Genomic DNA, 21941 nt, shown 5'->3' on the forward strand with positions numbered 1-21941 from the left:
ATATTTTTTGCCCATTTAGGCTATAGGCCCATGAGTTATTAAGTAGGCTTGCATTAAAAAAAAAGCCCATATAGAAATGGATTATTAAAGCAGTCTGTCGCTCCCTTAATTAAGTAAGTCAACCTTTGGGATTGGATTCACAATACTACAACAACAACAACAACAATTCGTCCTACAGTACTTGGAAAAATAAAAACAAATCTCAACCGTTGATTCACACAGACGATTCTCATCATCATCAGTTCTCTCTCTCTCTCGTCTCCGCAGCAGCTAGCCGGATCTCCGTTGTCTTCTTCCTCTGGGCCTCCGTTTACTTGAACCCCCTTTTTTTCTTTTGGTTTCGTTTTCGTCTCTAGTCAAAGCGATCGCCTACTATTCCCCTCTTATCCAATTAATCTTTAGGGTTTCCTCGTACACGATGATATATATGTATGAGCTAAATACGATTTGATTTCCTCTGTTTTTTCCCATCCTCCTCCTCCTCCTCCGTTGCAGGTAGCTTTATTCCTATCTTTTAATTTATATAATTATTTTCCTCTAGACTCGTCGTTGCTTTATCTATGTAAACGCGTTTTCACGATTTCTACCACTGTTTGTTTAATCACCTTCGATCGATTGATTTCTTTAGGGTTTTCTTTTCAGGCCTTGATGGAAACGCCCGGCTCCAATCATGACTCCTTCAGGGGTTCTTCTCCCCGTAGAAACTCCATCCTCTCTGCTTCTAACATCATCCAGGCCCCCATCTCAACCTTGTTAGAGTATTCGGGTCTCTTTCGAACAAGGCCAAGTCTTCCTCCTAGTCATGAGGCTGAAACGCTCGTTCCTGATGATTCTGCAGCAGCAGGTATCTCCTCTGGGGAGGTTGCCATTAGGATCATTGGCAACGCCGAGCACGATGCTGCTCAAACTGATAACAACAATGCTCTTATTAGGGATTCCGCTGCTGGACAGTCTGAAGCTTTGGGTTCTGCTTCTTCTCAGGTTGATCCCTTGGCTGCTCCTCCTCCTCAAGGTGGTGCCTCTCAGCCCGAATCTGCCCCTGGAGACGCCGCAACCCGGGATTCTCCTTACCAAAGATATGATATTCAGCAGGCTGCTCGCTGGATTGAGCAAATTCTTCCCTTTTCTTTGCTTCTGTTGGTTGTTTTTATCCGCCAGCATTTGCAGGGTATTAATATCTCTCCTATCCTCTATCCCTTTGTGTCTCTTTTTCTCATCATCGCCACTTGTTCTTGTTGTTTCCATCTCTCTCACTGTCTCTTTTACTTTTCCTGCTATCTCTCTCAGGCTTCTTTGTTGCTATTTGGATTGCTGCTGTCATGTTCAAGTCTAATGATATTCTCAAGAAGCAAACTGCGTTGAAGGTTTTTGAGTTTTTGCATTTTACTTTATTTCTTTTCCAATTCCAAATTTCACACTATTGCTTAGTCTAAGCCTCAAGCACGTCTCTTATATATATTTATTAATTACAGGGCGAGAGGCATATTTCGGCATTAATTGGAATCTCTGTAGCGTTTTCGGCCCATGTTGTTGGTGTTTATTGGTGGTTTCGGAAGGATGACCTCTTGTATCCCTTAATCATGCTGCCTCCAAAATCCATACCACCTTTCTGGCATGCCATTTTTATCATAGTGGTGAATGGTCTGTTCCTTTCTCTGCTTTATTGTTTCCCTTTCCTTAATGAGTCTCGTTTACACTTCTCTTATTCATGCATTATTCCCTATATGATTCATTGTAGCATCCTGTTGGATCATTTAGTGACTTTTTCTTGTGCCTATATTCCTCAGATACACTTGTCCGGCAAGCCTCTATGATTTTCAAGTGTTTTCTCTTGATGTACTACAAGAACAGTAGGGGTCGAAATTATCGTAAACAGGTGATGTAGGGAAAAAAATATATATAGATATATTCTCTCCTTTACCTATATATACAGTTTAACCTGGCCTGCCTCGCTATGCGTCTGTGACATACCTTTGGCAAGCGATACATAATTTGGTTATTCATTTTCTATGCAGGGCCAATTGCTAACTTTGGTTGAATATTTGATGCTTCTGTATCGCTCTTTACTGCCTACCCCTGTATGGTACCGTTTCTTCTTGAACAAGGATTATGGAAGCCTCTTCTCCTCTCTTATGACGGGATTGTACCTTACTTTCAAGCTCACTTCAGTAGTTGAGAAGGTAGGTTTCTTTTTCTATAATTTTTTACTCTTTTCTTTTTTCTTTTTATTTGTGGAAGCTGAGAGGGGAAATTGGGAATGAAATTCAGGTTCAATCCTTCTTTACGGCATTGAAGGCTTTGTCTCGTAAAGAGGTGCACTACGGATCGTATGCAACTACAGAGCAGGTACAAATTAATTCTTGCAGATTCAAATCTAGCTTATGCCTCTTAAGGGTTTAAGCCCACATGAAGTGTCTTTCTAATGTGTGCAGGTAAATGCGGCAGGCGACCTGTGTGCCATCTGCCAGGAAAAGATGCACACCCCAATTCTTCTTCGTTGCAAACACTTGTTTTGCGAAGATTGCGTTTCAGAGTGGTGAGGTGTTTTTGCAAATAGTAATTTGTCTTTTGTGTATGATTCTGGATGTTGAACGAATGTGATTATGACTGGGCAGGTTTGAGAGAGAGAGGACGTGTCCTCTGTGCAGGGCCTTGGTCAAACCAGCAGATTTAAAATCATTCGGTGATGGATCCACCAGCCTCTTCTTCCAGATTTTCTGATTAGAACACATTCACGAGGAGTCCAAAGTAAAAAAAAATACCATCAAGACTCATTTGCTCACTCGATAGTTTTCTTAGAGAGTATTTCTATACAATGCCATTCAAGCTGTGAACGAAAGACACCACTGATGATGCCTTGGAAGATGTTCATACAATGTCATTTGTTAATATGAATGAAATCACCTTTTATATATTACGTAGCAAAAAATAGTCTGATATCATCGTGAATGCACAAGCACGACAAAAACAAATAAAGAATAATTTCAATATCAATGAATTTAAGAAGCTGAAACCACACTTGGACACATACTGCTTTCTTCAGCGACTACGATAATCTCTTTAATCATCTCTCGACTCGGAGACTGTGTGCCCTCAGCCGCAGGTGAAGAAGTCATCGAGGTTGATACAAAAGGGTAAACAGATGTCACCTCTTCACTGCCCTCGTCTATGTACACAACGTCCTGCATCGTGAGCTGGTGGTATTCTACTATCTCCCTCAAGAACCGGTTCTCCCTTGCATAAATCGAGTTTTCATGAGCCAACCGTGCTTTCTCTGCCAGGAGGCTCTCCAGCTGGAGCCGAATCTGATACATCCACACCAGACTAGTTAGATGGAAATAATGCAACACACAAATGTTTTGGACATGAGAGAGGTCAGGTCACACTATTTGTTTACCAAATCTTCGTCTGCAGGGTTGTTTCCTTTCTCACGGTGATTCTCCCTCAGGTGTTTGTTCTCTTCTTCAAGCTGAGCGCAACGCTCTTTCGCAAATGCAAGATCTGCTTTCATAGTTTTCAGCTCACGGAGGAGGAGTTTTGCTTTAGCAGCGGTGGCCATCGCCACCTGCAGCTCACACAAGACACTATATATCAAGGAACAGAGCTATTACAAATAACTAGTCAAAAGTGTAGAGCTTACATCGCGAGATGCCTTGAGTTGAGTTTCATGCTCCATATGATTTAACTGCATTGGCTGCTCTGGAGACTTTTTCCATGAGGAACTTACTCCGTAAGATTGATTCTGAATCTCATCTTCACCAACAGTTCCTCTTCGTCTGGTTTGAAGTTTTCGTGTTTCCTGGATGATATCAGCTGTTTTGTTCTCAACGAGTGTTCGGCCTTCCTAGAGATATCAAGGAACAACAGATCTAAATAAAGCAGTATCAACCAAGAAGAATGAAACACCGGAATGATGACAGAGATGTAGGAAAAACCTCAAAGGCTTTCTCAAAAGTGTCACCGATCTGATTAAGAGAAGATGTGAGATTATCCAGCCCTCTCCGAAGCTTCGGATTATCCATTTTCTTGAAACCTTCATCTGATAGGTATGAAAACCGGGACTAGAGAAACAAAAAGACCAAAACCATGATGACCAGAGAGGATGGATCATGAATGTAGTTTGAAATCAGCAAAAACAAAAACCTGAGAAGTTGTTGAGGTCGTATCACTAGATTTGTCATCTTCAATCACAGATTTTGCTTTGTGGGCTATGACTCCCCACAAGCTCTTTGGCTCGGTCGCGTATGCCGTAAAGTTCTGCAGTATACATCCGCAGAAAACATATACATAGGATCAAATCAATGAGAGAAGAAAGATCATCATGATCATCCGCAGATTATATAATTAATAATCACAACTCCTAATGCTAATGCAACGTTGGTTGAAAGCATTAGGATATATATAAGCATTACAGCCAAACTTAACGAACAAGATTCGATCTGGAGCTGAATCTGATCAGATAGTTGAGAGCATTTAACAGAGTCAAAAGTCGTCAAAGGTTAGTCACTATGGATTGGATATCCTAAGAGCGGATCGTGTTATGTAACCGCGCGCAGAAACGTAAAGCAATCAGTTGAGGGTCAAAAAAGGAGAAACCTTAGATCTGGGTTGGTCAAAAGCAGGGGACTCACGCGTTGTGAAGGATCGAGCTGGCGGTGATCTATCTTTGACGGCGGTGATGCTCTCCGGTGGAAGCTGATCCTCCTTGAAAGTGGCAAAATTTCCGATCCCCTGCCTTCTCCTGTACGCCATATGTTAGGTTCCCTTGTTTTTTTTTTTGTTCGGTTAGTTCTCAAACAAGTTAAATTACCAGCTTAGAAAGAGGAGAGACGTTTTGATATTAGTATAATCGAAAAAAGTGCAAGGACAAAATTGATGGATGCGGACCCACGAGGCTCGAAAGAAAGAAAGCCAATGATAATTTTATTTAGTCTCTTTGTTAATGTCCAAGTTGGACAACTCGACAGGATTTGTGAGTTTTAAATCTGACCAGCTAAATTTTCCATGGAGAACATCTCATCTTCATTCCCAAATCCAGTTCTATCTACACCATCCGTATTCCCCATCTCAAAACTTGTCAATGAGAGAAAACTTGTCCACTCCAGTAGCACTCATCCGCATTCTATATATTTTTTTTTTTTGCTTTTCATTTAGAGAGTAAAAAATCATACAATGAGTTGCCGACGCCCACAACACATTTCTCTACCACTTGAGGAATCTCTGCTTAATCATTTCTTTACTAGTACGTTGACTATTATAATAATATATATATATCAATATTTTATCAACAACACACATCCACCTAATTAAGTTATGGATTTACTGGAACACTCTCTAACCTAGGCAGTTCACCTCTGTTCTGTATGAATATGATGGCCATCCTGTCCATGCTCCTTCCTCTTTTATATGTATGTTGTATGGTTTTTTTTACTTGTATGATTTTGGAACACTAGAAAGACAAAATATGTTCTCCTTCCTCTTTCATCAGTTTCTGCTTTTGGCAATTTCACAGAGAATCTTAGGAAACTAGCACTATTTCAAGACCCTCTTCATGACTCGGAGACTTTAGAGGGAGTGAGTCTATTAGATAAAGCGTAAAAAAAGAAAAACAAAAGGAGAAATATGATGTTGTATGTCTTCTTCTACCCTGCGAAATTTACAACACCATCCGTCCGTCGTCGTTGACGGTTGACCCCTTTTCCGCCATAAAATACCAACGCCCTGTTTCTGCCTTTTTTTTTTTTTTTTTTTTTTTTTGTTGTTGTTGTTGCATCGAAACCATTCCTTGTGTGCTTGGGAGAGATGAAGACTTCCTCCTAGGTGTTTTTGAAGATCCTCCTGGCGTTTTTCTTCGGTAAATATTTCTCTCTTTTAATTATTTTTTGAATTTCGAGAGAGCAATTGGAGATAGCGCGTATGTATCCGCTCATTCATATGGTGTGATCTCACCCTGCTTGGGTCATGATTTTATTATATTATCTCCCACTTTTCAGACCTCCGCCTTTGGATCTGATGGAATCACAACCTCAGAGATCTTCTGATGATGATGGTCACCCCATGGATAGGGATAGCAACTCCATCCCATCTTCGGCGTGTAATCTATGCGGAAGAGTTGTTCAATCTGCTTCCGATGATGATCTTGAAATCTTTAGCTTATGTGTAGACTGTAAGTTTTTGTTGCTTGAAGATTTCGGCACCCCTGCCCTTCCCCCCCTGGCCCGGAGGCAGACTCCTAGTAGTACTAGAAGAAGAAGAAGGAGGAGGATGATGAGAAGGAGAAGTAGAAGTAGGCACGACAGCTCTGAGTCTGTCGGTGATCTTTCCACCCAACAACAATTCACACACTTGATAAGCATCGCAAGACAAAGCCTTTCAACTGTTCTTGCTAGTGATGACCAGCGAACTAGCTCCCATACCACTCCTACCGGTTCGACAAGACGGCCACTTTTCTCAGAATCTGAAAGTGACGATTTTGGCAACTTTGGCGAAACCGATTCAAACGCTAGTTTTAGCCTCTACAGGTTCTCCCATGGTGATAATAGGGATGATGCCATTTCTTTTAGTGCTTACGGTGGTGGGGAGTCTGATGCTTCCACGGACAGGCATCCGGAAATCTTTGTTCACCCAGACGACAGGAGCGACATTGACGTTGACACTGATATAGACCCGATGCATGCTGGTCTTAACCAGTGGAACTCAGACGAAGACGACAGGGAATGGGACGAAGGAGCGGATCCATCTGGGGTTGCCCGAACACGGTATCAAAATTATTTGGCAAGTCCAAGTGAGAGCTACAGCTCCATGACTCGGTTTGATTCACCTGAATTGGAGAGAGGGTTTCGTCAAAGAATTATAGAGAGGAGGCAGGCGCTATCTCGCAACATCTTCACTGGTTTGGAGGATATGGAGTTCTCCCCTTATGCTGCAAATGTTGATGATTATCTTGATGAGAGGGGCTTTGAGGAACTGCTTGAGCAACTTGCCGACGCTGACAATTCCAGAAGAGGTGCACCACCTGCATCGCTGACTTGCGTCAGGAATCTTCCAAAGGTTGTCATTGGGGAGGAGCATGTAAAGAAGGGACTAGTCTGTGCTATCTGCAAAGAGCTTTTCACCCTCGGCAATGAAACCACGCAGCTTCCGTGTCTACATCTATACCATGCTCATTGTATCGTACCTTGGTTGAATGCCCGTAACTCTTGTCCGCTCTGCCGTTACGAGCTCCCAACAGATGATAAAGATTACGAGGAGGGAAGGCAGAATGTACTGGATGTGAGCGAGGATAGCTCCTCCTCTGATGCTGGCACAGACGCGGGAGAAGAGGAATATGTTGAGAGCGAGCCTGGTGTGAGCAGAGTTAGCAGAGGAAGATGGCTGTTCCTGGCTGCTGCACCAGTGGTGGGTCTGGTTGGCGTTGTGTTGGCAATGTGGCTAAGCAACCCACAGAGGAGGGATATAGCAGTCTCTCATAGCCAAAGGGGGAACAGAACCAGAAGATGGCTGCCGTTTTTCTGACTGATACCCAGTTCCCTTGTAACTCTAGAATCTCTCAGACCCTAAAAGATACTTGAGTTTTTTTATCTGCTGTTTATTGACTTATATTGTTTCCACATGTTAGTTTAATTGAAGTTTAACCAAAGTTGTGCTGTGTGTCGTGTGTTTCAAATAAATATTATTTGATATATCCAGAGAAAAAAAGGGAGTCCCATCAGGCATCAGTTGATAGAAGTTATAAAGTTACATTTACACAGGAATTAAATAAAAAAACTTTGGATGCTGACAAAAAGAAAAGGAAAAAAAAAAACTTTGGATTGGTTCAGGCACATATGAGACGCCCCTGGACTTGTATAGTAGCCAGATCAATGTGTCAATCAGAAAGAATTCAGAAGAGTATGTTGATGTACAGTACCATCCATCCAGCCATTGAGAAGATGGCGAAAATGTGAACCCAGAAAAGCACAGCAGCTGACTCCCTTCCACATCCTCTAAGGTTCGCAACAGCTCCTGAAAGCACTGATGTAGGCATTGTGTGTTGAAGGAGTAGCACAAATCGGAACATCTTGTCCTCAGCAGGAAGGAATCCAAGTTTGTCTGCTAGTGTCACTATTCCTAGTCCTACTGGTGGCACCAACACCAACCGTCCAAATATAATAGCCGCTGTAGTCTTGAAACCAAGTTTTGAACTTCCTGGTCCTAAAATTTAGTCAAGGAATCAATAAGTTCCATATGATGGATGGGGCTAAAAACAAAGACAGTATGAAAAGAGAGCAACCACACAACCCTACCGTTAATGAGATTTCCCCCTAGTGCCAGTAAGATACACGGTATCATGGCGTCCCTGATAGCCAAAGGTTTTTACAGTTATTAACTCGTTATATCCCAGCTGCTTGCCAGAAGACAAATAAAGAGGGTGCTGCTTACCCAAGAATCATGCAGCTGTCTGTGAAGAAGAAAAGAGGTGCACCATTTGTGAATATCAACTTCTTCGTGAAAGGTATTGCACCAAGTATCATGGCAAGGATCTGAAGGTAACACAAACACGTCTACTTTAAGTAACATGGTAAAGGCAACTGCAAGGTCTCTTGTGAGTCTTGAATCTCTTGATCATCGGATAATACAGGAGAACTGAAAGGCGAGATACTTACCGAAGCAACTATTGCAGGCTGGACAATTTGCTTCAGTTTCAACTTCTCATAGAGGAAAACAAAGATCTGTGTAATCTACATCACGGAGCAAAATATTAAAAAAAAAAAAAAAGAAAAAAAGAGAAATCATAAGGACCGACTTATTAGTATATATGAAGGAGAAGAGAGAGTGAGGCCGGTGAGGCCGAGCTGCACAAGGAAGAAGAGAGTGGCCGGTAAGGCTGCTAGTACAAGAAGTGTGGCCGGTAAGGCCATGAGTGGTGTGGGAGCGGCCAGTAAGGCCGTGAGCACAATAAGAGTGGCCAATAAGGCCATGTGGGCCGTGAGAGCAAGGAGAGTGGTCAGCAAGGCCATAAGTGCAATATAAGAAGAACAAAGGCCTTATAAGAAGAAGAAGCCCAAGAAGAAGGAAATATCTCACAAGGAAGGGAAGAAGGATCCAATGGCCATAAGGGAAGGAGATCTAACGGTCACAAGGCATGGAAGGGAAGGAAATCACGTGTGGCTTTGGTTGGGAAGCATAGCGAGTCAACCAAAGACAAGGAGCTGTCCCTTTCATCTCTCCTTTGAATCCCTTGTGTGCCTAACGGCTCTATGCCTTTGTTTTCTCTATATTAAGCTGTAATTCTCTCATATGTAACACAACACAACATTATTCAATAAGAGAAACCGATTCCCTCTCTACACCTCTTGTTCTTGTTCTTATCAACAATGTAGAGTGGTGTAGGATTAGCGGTTAGAGGCTGCCCTTAAGGCAGCCTATTCTCTTATCAAATCCCACCTAAACTCTTCTTATTTACTGCTTTACTTAGCCTAGATTACTGATTCTTAATCCTCCTTCTCCTAAGTACACAAACTCTAAGTGTTGTGATACTAGAAGAGGATAAGTCTCAAACTAGTGCTTCTCCTAGTTAGGATCCGCTTACTCTCTAGTATTTGGGTTCTATCTAGCTTGTTTATGGGGAGTTCATCACAAGTTGATGTTCTCTCCTCCTCCTTGAGAATGAGTTAGTTTGTTGTGGGTAAAGGGGGATTCATTCACCAAGTGTTTGTCTACCCTCTCTTGTGAGCTTTGTCTCATAAATCCCAACATGGTATCAGAGCAGGTTCTGTTCTTGGTGATTTAAACTCATTCTCAAAGTCGTTTTCTTAGGAGTTAGCTTAGTTAAAGTTTTAGACTTTGCTTAGGTGTTAAATCGCTTAGCTTAGTTTCTTTAAAGCTTTAATTTTGCTTTTGTTGATTAAATCGATTCTCTAGCAGCTCATTGTTGAGTAAGCTTGGTCTCTTGTCTTGTTAGAATTTGTAGACCAAGTGTGTGAAAGAAATCGATTTTAAAACCTCATCTTTAGGCTTACCGATTTGGTGAAAGCTTGGGTTTAAATGAGGTGGTGATGAACCAAGGAGCAAATCGGTTTTGTTCTTGGTAAGGATTCACGTTTTTGTGTGCTTGTATGAGCCACGAAATTCTTAGGATTTAGCTCTCTTAGGATTTAGTTAATTTTCCTCTAAAGGTTTAATTTTGCTTTTGTTAAATTTCCTTTAAAGGCTTAATTACTAAATCGCTACTTCTTCTTCTCAATGTTGAGAAAGCTTTGTTTCTGGCCCTATGGTGTGTCCAGATTCAAGCTTGAAGAAGAGAGAGATCTTAATTTTCGCATCTCATGTCCGCTTGGTCAACTAGACTAAAGCTGTTCAAAGATGCATTCTTTTAACCGTTGGACAATAGGTTGTTCCAAAGGCTTTTGTTGTTTCTTCTTTGCTTGGGACCACGAAAAACATCTTCTATATGTTATTTTCGTGGATCTAAAGCCTTAAGATCTTGGAGAACACTTTGTTTAAGTGATTCTACCATGAGTTAGGTCCAAACCGTTGGAGAAATTAATTTTCCAAACGGTCCATGTGTTTCAGCCATTAAAGCACCAAAGTCTTGTTGAATGTTGGATGCTCTTGGCTGTCAAAGCTTCTGCAAACTCAAGAAAACAGAGTATAACTCTGTCCATAAGAACTCTTGAGCAAATTCTCTATTCTACTCTCCACTCACCTTATACTATCGCCCATATTCTCTCTTATACTCTCTTATACTTTATATACTTGGTTACTTATTCTCTAAATTCTATTTTATTTTCAGTAATATTCTATATTCTCTATTCTCTAATCTCTAACAATCTCTTGTTTAGAATCTGTTCCATTGATTTTTGGTTTCAGTTTCAGCATTGAAGATTGTGTGGAGCTCGCTCACTATCTCAAGGAGAAGAAGTGGCGAGGTTGAAGGCTACAAGATAGCCATGTAAGAGCGCAGCACAATGCCTGGAGTTAGAACCAAGGGCCACCAAGTCTTTGTTAAGCTGGTGGAAGGTGATGAATCAGTCCAAGAGCATGTGTGTTAGTGCCAAGTTGTTGATCGGATGTGCACAATGGTCTTTAGGAAAGGTGATGCACAAGGTTTCAACTGTTGATTGGATGTGCACAAGAACGGTGATGCACAAGGCTTCAACTGAGGTGATGAGGTTTCAGCCCATCATCAAGTAAAGGTTACGGGGGAGATCAAGTGACTTCAGACCGTACCTCACAGATTCTGCTCGGCCACAAGCAAAAGTCTTTACTTAAAGCTCAGCCGAAGCGTCTCAAAGATCGACTCGGACGAAACCCTTCCACTGCGATTCGGCTTCCGCGTTCTTCATTAAAGTTCGAGACCACAGAGTCATCTTGCCAGTGGAAGTGGAATCATACCAATCCGAGCAGCCGTTCGAAAGTTATGTCCGATTCAGTGGGCATATGTCAGTCTGACGATAAAACTGACCGGGTTAAAAACCATGGTTAGAGAAGCGGTCTCAAGGAGGAATTTCAAACCGCATCAGTGTTCAACCCTCTCCTTCCTATCCATCAAAACACCATAAAGGCTGTGCTCTAAACCCTTCTCTATTTTAATTCATAAATTCATTACCTTAGCTTCATTACTAGTCTTTAGTCTTTAATATGATTCTTCTTAAATTGTCACACTTTTAGAATTTTTCTTTGATATTCCTCATAGCAAACACTTATTCTTTTCTTCTTTATCACTTGTTTAAGGGTAAAGGAGACTATGAGAGCCTCAAAGTAATTCTAAAGGAACAAGGATGGAGATCATAAGGAATGTGCTAAAGGCAAGGAGGGCTAAGGAAGTGTAGCGGTTCAAAGGCTTAAAGAGAAGAGAGCTGGTTCTTGACAAACCAAGATCATTGCGACATCAAGGAACGTGGAGACTACACTCTTTTTACTTAACAAAGTTTTCTCCCAAGTGGTTTTCTTTGTTAAGGTTTTTAATGAGGTAGTCCTCACGTGTCCACGCTTGATCTTTGGTCCCCATGGTGCCCTGCAGATCAAACGTGCGGGGGAGTATTAGTATATATGAAGGAGAAGAGAGAGTGAGGCCGGTGAGGCCGAGCTGCACAAGGAAGAAGAGAGTGGCCGGTAAGGCTGCTAGTACAAGAAGTGTGGCCGGTAAGGCCATGAGTGGTGTGGGAGCGGCCAGTAAGGCCGTGAGCACAATAAGAGTGGCCAATAAGGCCATGTGGGCCGTGAGAGCAAGGAGAGTGGTCAGCAAGGCCATAAGTGCAATATAAGAAGAACAAAGGCCTTATAAGAAGAAGAAGCCCAAGAAGAAGGAAATATCTCACAAGGAAGGGAAGAAGGATCCAATGGCCATAAGGGAAGGAGATCTAACGGTCACAAGGCATGGAAGGGAAGGAAATCACGTGTGGCTTTGGTTGGGAAGCATAGCGAGTCAACCAAAGACAAGGAGCTGTCCCTTTCATCTCTCCTTTGAATCCCTTGTGTGCCTAACGGCTCTATGCCTTTGTTTTCTCTATATTAAGCTGTAATTCTCTCATATGTAACACAACACAACATTATTCAATAAGAGAAACCGATTCCCTCTCTACACCTCTTGTTCTTGTTCTTATCAACAATGTAGAGTGGTGTAGGATTAGCGGTTAGAGGCTGCCCTTAAGGCAGCCTATTCTCTTATTAAATCCCACCTAAACTCTTCTTATTTACTGCTTTACTTAGCCTAGATTACTGATTCTTAATCCTCCTTCTCCTAAGTACACAAACTCTAAGTGTTGTGATACTAGAAGAGGATAAGTCTCAAACTAGTGCTTCTCCTAGTTAGGATCCGCTTACTCTCTAGTATTTGGGTTCTATCTAGCTTGTTTATGGGGAGTTCATCACAAGTTGATGTTCTCTCCTCCTCCTTGAGAATGAGTTAGTTTGTTGTGGGTAAAGGGGGATTCATTCACCAAGTGTTTGTCTACCCTCTCTTGTGAGCTTTGTCTCATAAATCCCAACACGACTTTGTATCAATCTACAACTGCATTTCCACCTTGCTTTTCCTTAAATCCCCTCTTCCTCTAGGTTCGGTGCTCTGTACAGGCAGGAGAACTTGAGCAGGCGAAATGTCCTTGGGGGAATTTTGAATAAGCAAGGGGACTTGCTCTGGAGCAGCTTCTACTGGAAGGTGTTTCAAAGGAAGATTATCTTCTTCAGCATCAAACCCTTCTGGAGGAGGAGCAAACATCTGGTACACATATGTGTAGAGAATGATGGCACCAACCTAACATACAAGTTATACCTCACGGTTATTCAAAGTTTCTCAGAGAGAATCATCATGGAAACTAGCAGGAGGGAACAGAAACAATATTTAAATCCATGGACACTGATGACACACAGTAGACTGGAACTAAGGATCCTAAACAAAATAGTTACAATGTCTCATACAGTACATATCAAGCTCCTCTTCATCAAAACAGAAAAAAGGCAGAAAGCCAAGAAAGTGTGTCACTGTAAAGGGCGAGACAGCAAAGACGAAAACTTGGGAAGCTAATGATGCTCTGATTCTATAGTACGTAGTTTAAAGAGAGAGAGAGAGAGAGAGAGAGAGAGAGAGAGAGAGAGAGAAAGGGTACCCATTGACCAAAGGATATATAAGCAGTGCCATCAATGCTACATTTTTCCGAGTCACCGAAAGGGTTGGAGGTATCCCTACATAGAGCCGCTAGTAAAACAAGAGGCACATTGCCAATGTTACCTGAGAAACAAAAAAAACAAATATAAAAAAAAAAAGGCACAAAAAGTGAGACTAGTGTCAGTCAGAGCAGACAAGAGAGTCTTAGGAAAAGGGGTCTAACCAACTCCAATTTGTATGATAGTGAATTTGAAGTAAGGGTAAGGTGGACGAATGATGGTAGCAACAATGAAACCGATGATCGAGCCTGAGATGGTGCCAAGAACGACGTTCACAGGAATGAACCACCTGGTATAGATGGAGCAGCCGAAAAGAAGATGCGTTATTGGAGAGCTATTATGGTGTATCGAAGACAAGGGACTAAGATGGAAACAAACCACTGAAGCATTTTGTGGAGAGTGACGGCTTGTCCGAGCTGGGAGAAGATCAAGCAGGGAAGCAAAAGCGAGAAGACTAACTGTATGCAGGACAAACAGTTTCAAAGTGTGCTTTTTTTTTTTTTTTTTGATAAAACAAGTTCAAAGATGCAGGGGTTGTACTGTGACTGTAGGAACAAAAATTAAAAATTAAAATAAAAAAAAAAGGGAGAGAGAAGAGAGAATTACCCCGTTCAAGAGTTTACGGCCAGAGGGAGGCAAGATGTTAACGTACTTGGAGGCCATTAGAAGACCCAAGAAGCACATGGTAAAAACCTTGGCAATTGGCATCACCGCGATTTTGATTGTACCCAGCACTGATTCACCGGCAGCAGCGGGAATCTCCATGGAATCAGCCAAGGCGGCAAGGATCCGGGCTATCATTCTGACAGTTCCTAATGCCAAAGGCAGCAATTTTGAGGGGTTGGACTTGGGTTGGAATCCGGAGGAGAGGGGGAGAATAAAACAGAGGAAGTTATAGAGAGAGAGTCTCTCTGATGATTGATTTGAGGAATAAAATATAAACAAACACTTCGATCTCTCTCTCTCTCTCTCGTGATTGCCACGTGCACTTCTTTCTCTTTGCCTTCCTTCTTACTCCTTTCCTTTTCTAAGCCCAAAAAAAGCCCGTTTCAACTATTCTTCCCACACACCTTTTCTTTTTTTGTTTATTCTTTTCTGTTATATTAGCTTTCGTTACTAATAAGTTTTTATTTTGTCAAAATACTCCCAAGTTTACAAATTACAAACACCACAAAAGTGTACCACTTCTTAAAATATTTGATCATCTAAGCTATGAAATTATGAATTATTATTTTGGCTTTGCCTCAATACTCAGTTTAACATGACTTGGGAAGTTGGGAGGATCATGAAAGACTTTGTATTTCCTTGATCATTTACTAGCAATGGTACCATATATTTAAAAATAAATCAGTTATCAACAAGATTGATCTGCCTAAGATAGGGTAGAATATATCTGAACCGGGAGATGGAGAAGAAGAGATTCTCGATCCTGTGGCTGCTTTGTTGATTTGCATTTCGATGAAAGACTCACCATCGTCGCTGTTGTCAAGCACTTCGTTCATCCATCCCACCTCATTCTCAATCCTATTAATTAATTACGTTACCGGCTCACTTCCCAAAACTCCCTCTACTACTAGTTATAGATATAATATAAGATTTGATCTCTTGCTCCTAATTTCCATCATTGATGTTTTTAGCAAGTATATAAATTAATCATATACGTAGATTCAAATTTATACAGCTAGCTAGCAGCTCACAACTCCCATACATGTATTCAGGGAGCATATATGTGTATGTGAATACATCTCTATACGCAAATAATGCAATTATATATATGAGAAGAAGACATGATTAATCAAAGAAAATGAGAGATGTTTTTACAATTGTCAGACCAAATCAAAGCTCTCGATATATGGGATCGGTGGATTAGTGGTATAATAAAATTGGTGTCTTTTTAATAATATAGAAACTATTTGCCCCTGAAGATAATATCACAATTAATATTGACCCCAGGAATCATTGATCGCCTACCTCTTGAGGATTCACATGCGTATATATCACACGTCACATGCATATTGTTTTCTTTCTTATATTGCAAAGTATGATGTTCTTTCTCATTTTGGGTGGAGTCAAAATTTTAAAGATAAAGAACTAATGGAACAAGACTTGAAATGTATCTGGTTTTTTTGTATACGTATTTTGGTTCTTGCTGTGAAATATTATTGGAGCACGCTTTAAGCTATTATTTCAAGGATAAATATAAAGAAAAAATAAAGACTCTTGGTAATATTTACAATACTAATTAACATAAAAACACCTTAATGCAAATAAATAAAATAATTGTTACTTTGCCAAGAGAAGAAAGGGTCACGAATTTGTTACACGAGAGAAATAAGTTGTATAACTGTATAAGTTATAAATATATATGAGATGAGCTAACAAATGTTTTGGTCCACTGTTCTTTCTCTGAAGAAATCTGGCATAGTTTAAAAATATATATATATGAGATGAGTCTCTGTGATGATTGATTTGAGGAATGGTAATAGTTTAATCAAGCTTAACAAATAATCTGCGTTGTAAATAACGTTGAGGTGCTATCAACTTTAAACTTTCTTTGCTCCTATATATGGACTTTGGCACTTTGCAATAGCCAACATGGGTGGAATTATCAAGTACTTTCCAGTCTCCACCAAATGTATTTTAATTTGGGTGGACCACGAAGACTACATATGTTCTAATCGTGTGTGGTGATGCAAAATTTACAAATTTCACACTCTGAAAAAATGGGTTGGGAAATCTTTTTTGCAAGTAGTATATAGACATTTCATATACCGTAATAACTTTGAGACAGAGGAGTAACTAGTATGTAAGCGTGCCGCCACGACCGAGCTCGAGCTTTGTTACTAAATTCTTTTGACTTAATTTAGTGAAAGCTGAAAATATAAAACAAAAATATCGATCTTCATGACAAAATGAATTCAAAACGTATAAACGTATAAAAAAATTCTCGATAATAGTTTCCGTCATAACTTTTCAGGGTCACCCATTAATTAATTTGTGAGTGTGATAAAGCAAGAGCAATTTCTTAGTGTGTCCCAAGGGTTATTGGTTTACTACCCAAAATATAAGACTAAATTCGAAAAGAACAAAAACTTAGAGGGGCTGTAGTTCAATTAAAATGGGAATTATTAATTAATATTATGTCTGGATTCTTATCTTTTGTGGAACTGATGTTAATTCATAAAGTACACTTTACAGACAAAACAAAAACTAAAGGGTTCTTCTTTTTTGTTCACAAGTCGATGTCAGATTCGTAAGTAGCGATGTCAGATGATTTACCAGGTACGACGAATCCAAACACTATATATCGATCTAAAAAGGATCCATTATATAAAAATCGGCGGATCAAATCCCTAATTTCGAATTTTGTTTTGTTTTTTTTTTTTTTTTTTCGGGTCGTTTCTCTCAGAGTGGACTATCATGGAAATACCAGCGAATTTAAAATACGTGCCTGGTACTGATCCTGAGGATGTGTATATTCCTTATATAAGACGTGGTGAAAACGAAGAGCCTAATCTCTCGCGTGAAGAAGAGGAACGCATCATCAAGGAACAAGTCATCGAGAGCGAGGTTAGGGTTCTTCTTTATTCAGTTGTCTTTTATGATTGACTTTTTTTTTTTTTTTCATTCCCTGAAAACATAGTGTTATATTCTTGGTTAGAAAATATTATTGTATGTTGTTGATTTGTGGGGAGTCTAGTGCGAGTAATCTCATATTCTCTACTTGGAAAATGCTATTGTTAATTTTTTTGTGGGGGAATCTTTGGTTTATCATATAGGGTTTCGACATTGACTTCAAGCAGTTCCGCTGTCTTTTTAATTACCGACCTCTTAATTTCGATGATAACAATGAGTACGTCATGGAACCCGAAACCACCAGAGAGTTAATGTACCGGCTGTCTCGGGAATCTCTTGAGAGATACAATGAAAGGAAAGTCGAATACTAAGTGTAGTATCTTTGTTTAAGAAAGGTGCTTGTTCTCGTTTACGATTGGTTTACCCTTAATTTGTTTCGAAAACACAGGATACAAAATATGAATTTGTCGAGGCTATCAAAGCCAATTTTTACGCGACTGGTGCTGCTTCGGTAATGTATTTCATTACCTTTGAAGGTATGGATCCTTCTAATGGTCAGCCAAAACATTTCCGAGCTAGAGTCTGCTATTATTATCACTGTCCGCCCTTGTACATCTCATGCTATCCCACACCTGAGAAAAAAGGTACTCCATTATTTTCTTTTCTTTTCCTTTTGTCTTTCCTAATAGACAGCTTTTGGACCAGTCATAGGTTTATTTGGATTGTTTTGGCAGTTCAATCCATGGAAATTGAAGTGAAAGAAGCTGTCAAGAAATCAAGGTATATGAATGAAATATCTAATCTAAATTATAAAACGTCTTGTTTGTTTGATGAGTCTAATAGTCTATTCGTTTAACTTTTAGGGGGTTTTCACTTTGCTGAATGTTTCTTGTTTTTTTTTTTACATTGATTGATATCTTCAGACTGATAGAGGAGCTATCGAATGTCTAAAACTGGGTGGTGCTGAGGCAAGCACTGTTGTGATAATTGACCGAGTCTCGTTTTATAACCGAGACATGAACTTTATGGTTTGCCTTGTTCGCTTCCTCTCTTTAGATCTGTTTGTTGTTCAAACTTTTAACAACAAACAGATCTAAAGATAACTTAAGATCTTTTTGATAACTTTGTTATCCTAAATTCCTAATATAATATATGGCCGGATGGAGAAAAGCCAGTACAATCGACAAAGTTATCCGGCCATCGATTATCGACAGTGTCACATTGTATCGTAACCTACTCTGCAAGGCAATATAATGAGTGCATTGTATAGTAGTCTTTTCTTTTTTTGTTTGCTTTGGGAAGGATATACAGTAATCGGCCTTGTATATACGAGGCCTAAGCAAGCCCACTAATAAGGCCTACATGATAAAGAATTGTAAAGCCCAATTGGTGCCGGCAACAAGGAGTGGACTGTCAAACTTTAATTCCTGCTGTAAACTGTGAAAGACACAGAGAGAGCACTTCCTTCCAGTCTCAGTGGTGCGTTGGTGAGGAGAGCTTCGTTGTCTTCTCCGATTGCAATTAGGGTTTTAAATCGGTAATCGGTTCGGAGGTGCTTAGCTTTGCGATTGAGAATGAGATCCTTTCCACTTCCTTCGACCTGCTGACAATGGGCAACTGCGGTACTAGAGACGAGGCTGCCGTCTTCACTCCTCAAGCTCAAGGTCTCTCTCTCTCTCTCTTCTTCTGTCTCTCTTTATATATCTCTCACTCGCTCGCCTTTTGCTTCTTTTTTTTTCCTGATCTCTCTTCTCTTTGGTTCACCTCGCAGCCCAACAGCTCCAGAAGAAGCACTCCCGCTCTGTCTCAGATCTGAGCGATCCATCAACTCCTCGCTTCCGGGACGACTCTTGCACTCCTCTTTCGTATGCCCAAGTCATCCCCTTCACTTTGTTTGAGCTCGAGACCATCACTAAGAGCTTCCGCCCAGATTATATACTCGGAGAAGGCGGCTTCGGCACCGTCTACAAGGGCTACATTGATGACAACCTCCGCGTCGGCCTCAAGTCTCTCCCTGTTGCCGTCAAAGTCCTTAACAAGGAGGGCCTACAGGGTCACCGTGAATGGCTTACCGAGGTCAACTTCCTCGGCCAGCTCCGTCATCCCAACCTCGTCAAGCTTATTGGTTACTGCTGCGAGGACGATCACCGATTGCTTGTTTATGAGTTCATGCTGCGAGGCAGCCTTGAGAATCACCTCTTTCGAAGTAATCCCGACACCCTTCTCCATTTTTATTCTGCTCTGCGGTTGATTCCTTCCTACATATATCCCAAGAGTTGCACATTTTTTGTTTATCACTTATTCCGCTTTTTAATCTGGTCATGCTCGTCTAGTCTTTAACCAAGTCACCATGGCTTTACTTCAGAAACCACAGCTCCGCTATCTTGGTCTAGAAGGATGATGATTGCTCTGGGAGCTGCGAAAGGTCTTGCTTTCCTCCACAATGCTGAAAGACCGGTTATTTATAGGGATTTCAAGACTTCCAATATACTGCTTGACTCGGTAACTAGTCTTTCATTTGCTGCAAAGGTTCCTCCAAGATGTTGGGAATACCTTACCAAAACTAATATATCCTTGCTTGGCTTGAACCTGCAGGACTACACAGCCAAGCTTTCAGATTTTGGCTTAGCTAAAGCTGGGCCCCAGGGTGATGAAACACATGTATCAACTCGAGTTATGGGTACTTATGGCTATGCTGCCCCAGAATATGTGATGACTGGTGCGAGATCTATCTCTTTCAACTTTTTTTTTTCCTAGATGCATACACAATCTTGACGAGGTAGCTCCTGTAATGTCTTACTTTCACACAGTCTATGCCGGGAGTGATGATCATTTGTTTATATAGGTCCTACCGTTCAAGCCGCTTTAGTTAACTGAATGTGGGTTTCTATTTCTGCTGCAAGTCAGTGCCACATGCAGAAAATAAGACATTGCCTGAGCTACTTCCTCAATGCTTTATTAGTTTGCTATTTTTTAACATATAGGATTGCGGCTTTTGAGATGTTGAATCATGCGTATGCATTTCTATATTCACAAAACTATTTCGAGGAACATAGTCTCTCTTTTTGCATGACAATAAGTGCTTAAACCATTACACAAATTAACACTAACTTGACTCAATTACTAATGAACTAGGACACCTGACGGCTAGAAGTGATGTGTACAGCTTTGGAGTTGTGCTTCTAGAGATGTTGACAGGAAGAAAATCAGTGGACAAGACAAGACCTAGCAAAGAGCAGAACTTGGTTGATTGGGCTCGGCCGAAGCTAAATGATAAAAGAAAACTGCTGCAAATAATTGACCCAAGACTGGAGAACCAGTACTCTGTCAGGGCAGCTCAGAAAGCATGCAGCTTGGCGTATTATTGTCTTAGCCAGAACCCGAAAGCTAGGCCATTGATGAGCGATGTGGTTGAGACTTTGGAACCTTTGCAGTGTACAGGTGATGCCCTGATCCCTGGTGCCACAACTGCAGCTGGAGCTGCATTTGCAATGGGCGGGGTGCCTGATTACAGAATGCACCGGAGGTTTGGAAAGAACGTTGGGCCTGGTGCGATTTGCAGGTCACCCAATCCAAATTGTTCACCAGGTGGACCTGCAGCATGCAGAGTTCGGTGATTACTGTCAAGTGTACATAATCGGTTTCGCTGTGTCTCCTTTTGCGCAATTTCTCCCAGAGTCAAAGGTCTGGTTGATAAAAATCGTTGTTTTTGTTGTTGTTGTTGTTGTTGTTAATGCTGCTGTTTATTGCCACTTAACTTTCTTGATCCGTCTAGAGTCTTGTATGATTATGATTGAGCGTGGTTCTTGTTTAGTAGGCACTCTGATGCAATGTGCTTGTAGTAGCAGACACCTTATCCACTCCAAGGTGATTTTTTTTTATGTAAGCAGTAATGGTTTTCTAACAAGTGGATACTACCCGACCATGAAGGGTTTGGTAACGTTGTGCGTACTGTGTGAATAGAAGGATAGCATAGCGATGAACAGTTACCTAAGACGCCCTAATACACATGTGATTGGAAGTAGATGTTGCCTTCGCTGTCTATGATTGGACTTTTAGGGATCTGGAGGAGTGACCCACTAAACACTCACTCTTTTTATCTACCACACAGATCTTGGTATCGCCTAATCTTTCTAGCGAACCGAGGAGAAATATGGAGTCAAGCTTGCATTATGTGATTTTGTTAGGTTTGCTTGCGACGATTCTGGTTACGACCCACGGCCAAGGTGAATATACGTTGTTTCCTTTTGTCAATGGCTAAAAAGTAGTTGTGGTAGATCGGATCGGATCTCATCTATCTGGGGTCATGTGTAGGAGACGCGGTGGGGCTAAATGGAGAAGAAATGAGGCCAGTGGAGGTGGAGATGGTCATGGAGTACAGAGTATGGAGGAGAAAGCTGATGACGCCATTGGAGTTGTGCTTAGAGTGCAAATGCTGTTCCTCCACCACTTGTGCCACGATGCCTTGCTGTTTCGGCATCAATTGCCAACTTCCCAACAAGCCCTTTGGCGTTTGCGCCTTTGTTCCCAAGTCGTGTCATTGTACTTCTTGCTCCATTTAACAGTATTCTTTCTTCTACCAACAAACATGATGCGTATAAACTAGACTCACAGATTTTCTGTGCACGCTTTCGATTCATCATCATAATTCATAAACATTAAACAAAGACGACGAAACAAAGGACTCCTTTCGCTTTCTAGTAAATAAAGGATCAGTG

The 21941-nt window shown here is 41.0% G+C and overlaps 7 protein-coding genes across 13 annotated transcripts; 5 read left to right on the forward strand and 2 right to left on the reverse strand.

Moving 5' to 3' along the window:
• The first annotated feature begins 111 nt into the window (after window positions 1–111).
• Window positions 112–2912, forward strand: LOC104709045 (uncharacterized). 2 transcript variants are annotated; one of them, XM_010425718.3, is made up of 9 exons: window positions 112–495; window positions 643–1168; window positions 1288–1364; window positions 1473–1641; window positions 1788–1876; window positions 2016–2180; window positions 2269–2346; window positions 2433–2536; window positions 2616–2912. In XM_010425718.3, the coding sequence occupies exons 2-9, from the start codon at window positions 649–651 to the stop codon at window positions 2719–2721; spliced, it is 1308 nt and encodes a 435-aa protein (XP_010424020.1). In that variant the 5' UTR covers window positions 112–495; window positions 643–648; the 3' UTR covers window positions 2722–2912. The 2 variants fall into 2 exon arrangements, with proteins under 2 accessions (XP_010424020.1, XP_019084617.1); XM_019229072.2 differs by having other exon boundaries at window positions 138–495; window positions 629–1168.
• On the reverse strand, window positions 2882–5094 carry LOC104709044 (uncharacterized). 2 transcript variants are annotated; one of them, XM_010425717.3, is made up of 6 exons: window positions 4597–5094; window positions 4144–4257; window positions 3936–4061; window positions 3641–3844; window positions 3398–3565; window positions 2882–3305 (listed from the first exon to the last, which is right to left on the reverse strand). In XM_010425717.3, exons 1-6 carry the CDS (start codon window positions 4750–4752, stop codon window positions 3000–3002), a joined length of 1074 nt encoding a protein of 357 aa, XP_010424019.2. In that variant the 5' UTR covers window positions 4753–5094; the 3' UTR covers window positions 2882–2999. The 2 variants fall into 2 exon arrangements, with proteins under 2 accessions (XP_010424019.2, XP_019084618.2); XM_019229073.2 differs by having other exon boundaries at window positions 4632–4941.
• A 525-nt stretch (window positions 5095–5619) lies between these two features.
• Window positions 5620–7639, forward strand: LOC147940644 (uncharacterized). The gene is made up of 2 exons (XM_087461516.1): window positions 5620–5854; window positions 5994–7639. Exon 2 carries the CDS (start codon window positions 6013–6015, stop codon window positions 7513–7515), a length of 1503 nt encoding a protein of 500 aa, XP_087317642.1. The 5' UTR covers window positions 5620–5854; window positions 5994–6012; the 3' UTR covers window positions 7516–7639.
• An 18-nt stretch (window positions 7640–7657) lies between these two features.
• On the reverse strand, window positions 7658–14637 carry LOC147940645 (protein PIN-LIKES 6-like). The gene is made up of 9 exons (XM_087461518.1): window positions 14254–14637; window positions 14026–14105; window positions 13812–13936; window positions 13590–13711; window positions 13007–13237; window positions 8646–8720; window positions 8422–8522; window positions 8286–8338; window positions 7658–8193 (listed from the first exon to the last, which is right to left on the reverse strand). Exons 1-9 carry the CDS (start codon window positions 14446–14448, stop codon window positions 7883–7885), a joined length of 1293 nt encoding a protein of 430 aa, XP_087317644.1. The 5' UTR covers window positions 14449–14637; the 3' UTR covers window positions 7658–7882.
• A 2173-nt stretch (window positions 14638–16810) lies between these two features.
• Window positions 16811–18495, forward strand: LOC147940646 (UPF0725 protein At1g23960-like). The gene is made up of 6 exons (XM_087461522.1): window positions 16811–16929; window positions 17057–17217; window positions 17427–17582; window positions 17672–17867; window positions 17958–18003; window positions 18147–18495. The coding sequence occupies exons 1-6, from the start codon at window positions 16911–16913 to the stop codon at window positions 18172–18174; spliced, it is 606 nt and encodes a 201-aa protein (XP_087317648.1). The 5' UTR covers window positions 16811–16910; the 3' UTR covers window positions 18175–18495.
• Window positions 18477–21890, forward strand: LOC104773849 (putative serine/threonine-protein kinase PBL8). 4 transcript variants are annotated; one of them, XR_002037193.2, is made up of 8 exons: window positions 18477–18887; window positions 18995–19429; window positions 19589–19725; window positions 19819–19942; window positions 20359–20907; window positions 21041–21090; window positions 21187–21449; window positions 21538–21890. XR_002037193.2 is itself a non-coding variant. In XM_010498519.3 (5 exons), the coding sequence occupies exons 1-5, from the start codon at window positions 18833–18835 to the stop codon at window positions 20838–20840; spliced, it is 1233 nt and encodes a 410-aa protein (XP_010496821.1). In that variant the 5' UTR covers window positions 18479–18832; the 3' UTR covers window positions 20841–21127. The 4 variants fall into 4 exon arrangements, 1 of the variants encoding a protein (XP_010496821.1); XR_015563783.1 differs by having other exon boundaries at window positions 21335–21449; XR_015563782.1 differs by lacking the exon at window positions 21041–21090 and having other exon boundaries at window positions 21335–21449.
• LOC104774394 (uncharacterized) lies at window positions 20833–21890 on the forward strand. Of its 2 annotated transcripts, XM_087461524.1 has the most exons (4): window positions 20833–20907; window positions 21041–21090; window positions 21335–21449; window positions 21538–21890. In XM_087461524.1, exons 2-4 carry the CDS (start codon window positions 21049–21051, stop codon window positions 21783–21785), a joined length of 405 nt encoding a protein of 134 aa, XP_087317650.1. In that variant the 5' UTR covers window positions 20833–20907; window positions 21041–21048; the 3' UTR covers window positions 21786–21890. The 2 variants fall into 2 exon arrangements, with proteins under 2 accessions (XP_087317650.1, XP_087317649.1); XM_087461523.1 differs by lacking the exon at window positions 20833–20907 and having other exon boundaries at window positions 21007–21090.
• Window positions 21891–21941: the final 51 nt, after the last annotated feature.

Source organism: Camelina sativa, chromosome 8, assembly GCF_030686135.1.
Source record: "Camelina sativa cultivar CO46 ecotype springtype chromosome 8, ASM3068613v1".
Lineage (NCBI taxonomy): Eukaryota > Viridiplantae > Streptophyta > Magnoliopsida > Brassicales > Brassicaceae > Camelina > Camelina sativa.

Coding starts and splice junctions, on each gene's coding strand:
- LOC104709044 (XM_010425717.3), bottom strand. CDS start 4,752: ATGGCGTACAGGAGAAGGCAGGGGATCGGAAATTTTGCCACTTTCAAG. Junction 3,845..3,935: donor CTTTTGAGAAAGCCTTTGAG/GTTTTTCCTACA, acceptor TGATATCTCTAG/GAAGGCCGAACACTCGTTGA. Junction 3,566..3,640: donor AACTCAAGGCATCTCGCGAT/GTAAGCTCTACA, acceptor TGTGAGCTGCAG/GTGGCGATGGCCACCGCTGC.
- LOC147940645 (XM_087461518.1), bottom strand. CDS start 14,448: ATGATAGCCCGGATCCTTGCCGCCTTGGCTGATTCCATGGAGATTCCC. Junction 14,106..14,253: donor GCCGTAAACTCTTGAACGGG/GTAATTCTCTCT, acceptor TCCTGCATACAG/TTAGTCTTCTCGCTTTTGCT. Junction 8,339..8,421: donor GACAGCTGCATGATTCTTGG/GTAAGCAGCACC, acceptor TTTGGCTATCAG/GGACGCCATGATACCGTGTA.
- LOC104709045 (XM_010425718.3), top strand. CDS start 649: ATGGAAACGCCCGGCTCCAATCATGACTCCTTCAGGGGTTCTTCTCCC. Junction 1,642..1,787: donor TTTTATCATAGTGGTGAATG/GTCTGTTCCTTT, acceptor TATATTCCTCAG/ATACACTTGTCCGGCAAGCC. Junction 2,537..2,615: donor GAAGATTGCGTTTCAGAGTG/GTGAGGTGTTTT, acceptor ATGACTGGGCAG/GTTTGAGAGAGAGAGGACGT.
- LOC147940644 (XM_087461516.1), top strand. CDS start 6,013: ATGGAATCACAACCTCAGAGATCTTCTGATGATGATGGTCACCCCATG.
- LOC104773849 (XM_010498519.3), top strand. CDS start 18,833: ATGGGCAACTGCGGTACTAGAGACGAGGCTGCCGTCTTCACTCCTCAA. Junction 18,888..18,994: donor CTTCACTCCTCAAGCTCAAG/GTCTCTCTCTCT, acceptor TTCACCTCGCAG/CCCAACAGCTCCAGAAGAAG. Junction 19,726..19,818: donor CCAATATACTGCTTGACTCG/GTAACTAGTCTT, acceptor TTGAACCTGCAG/GACTACACAGCCAAGCTTTC.
- LOC104774394 (XM_087461523.1), top strand. CDS start 21,007: ATGATTATGATTGAGCGTGGTTCTTGTTTAGTAGGCACTCTGATGCAA. Junction 21,091..21,334: donor GACACCTTATCCACTCCAAG/GTGATTTTTTTT, acceptor TCTACCACACAG/ATCTTGGTATCGCCTAATCT. Junction 21,450..21,537: donor GGTTACGACCCACGGCCAAG/GTGAATATACGT, acceptor GGTCATGTGTAG/GAGACGCGGTGGGGCTAAAT.
- LOC147940646 (XM_087461522.1), top strand. Junction 17,583..17,671: donor AGAGATACAATGAAAGGAAA/GTCGAATACTAA, acceptor TCGAAAACACAG/GATACAAAATATGAATTTGT. Junction 18,004..18,146: donor GAAGCTGTCAAGAAATCAAG/GTATATGAATGA, acceptor TGATATCTTCAG/ACTGATAGAGGAGCTATCGA.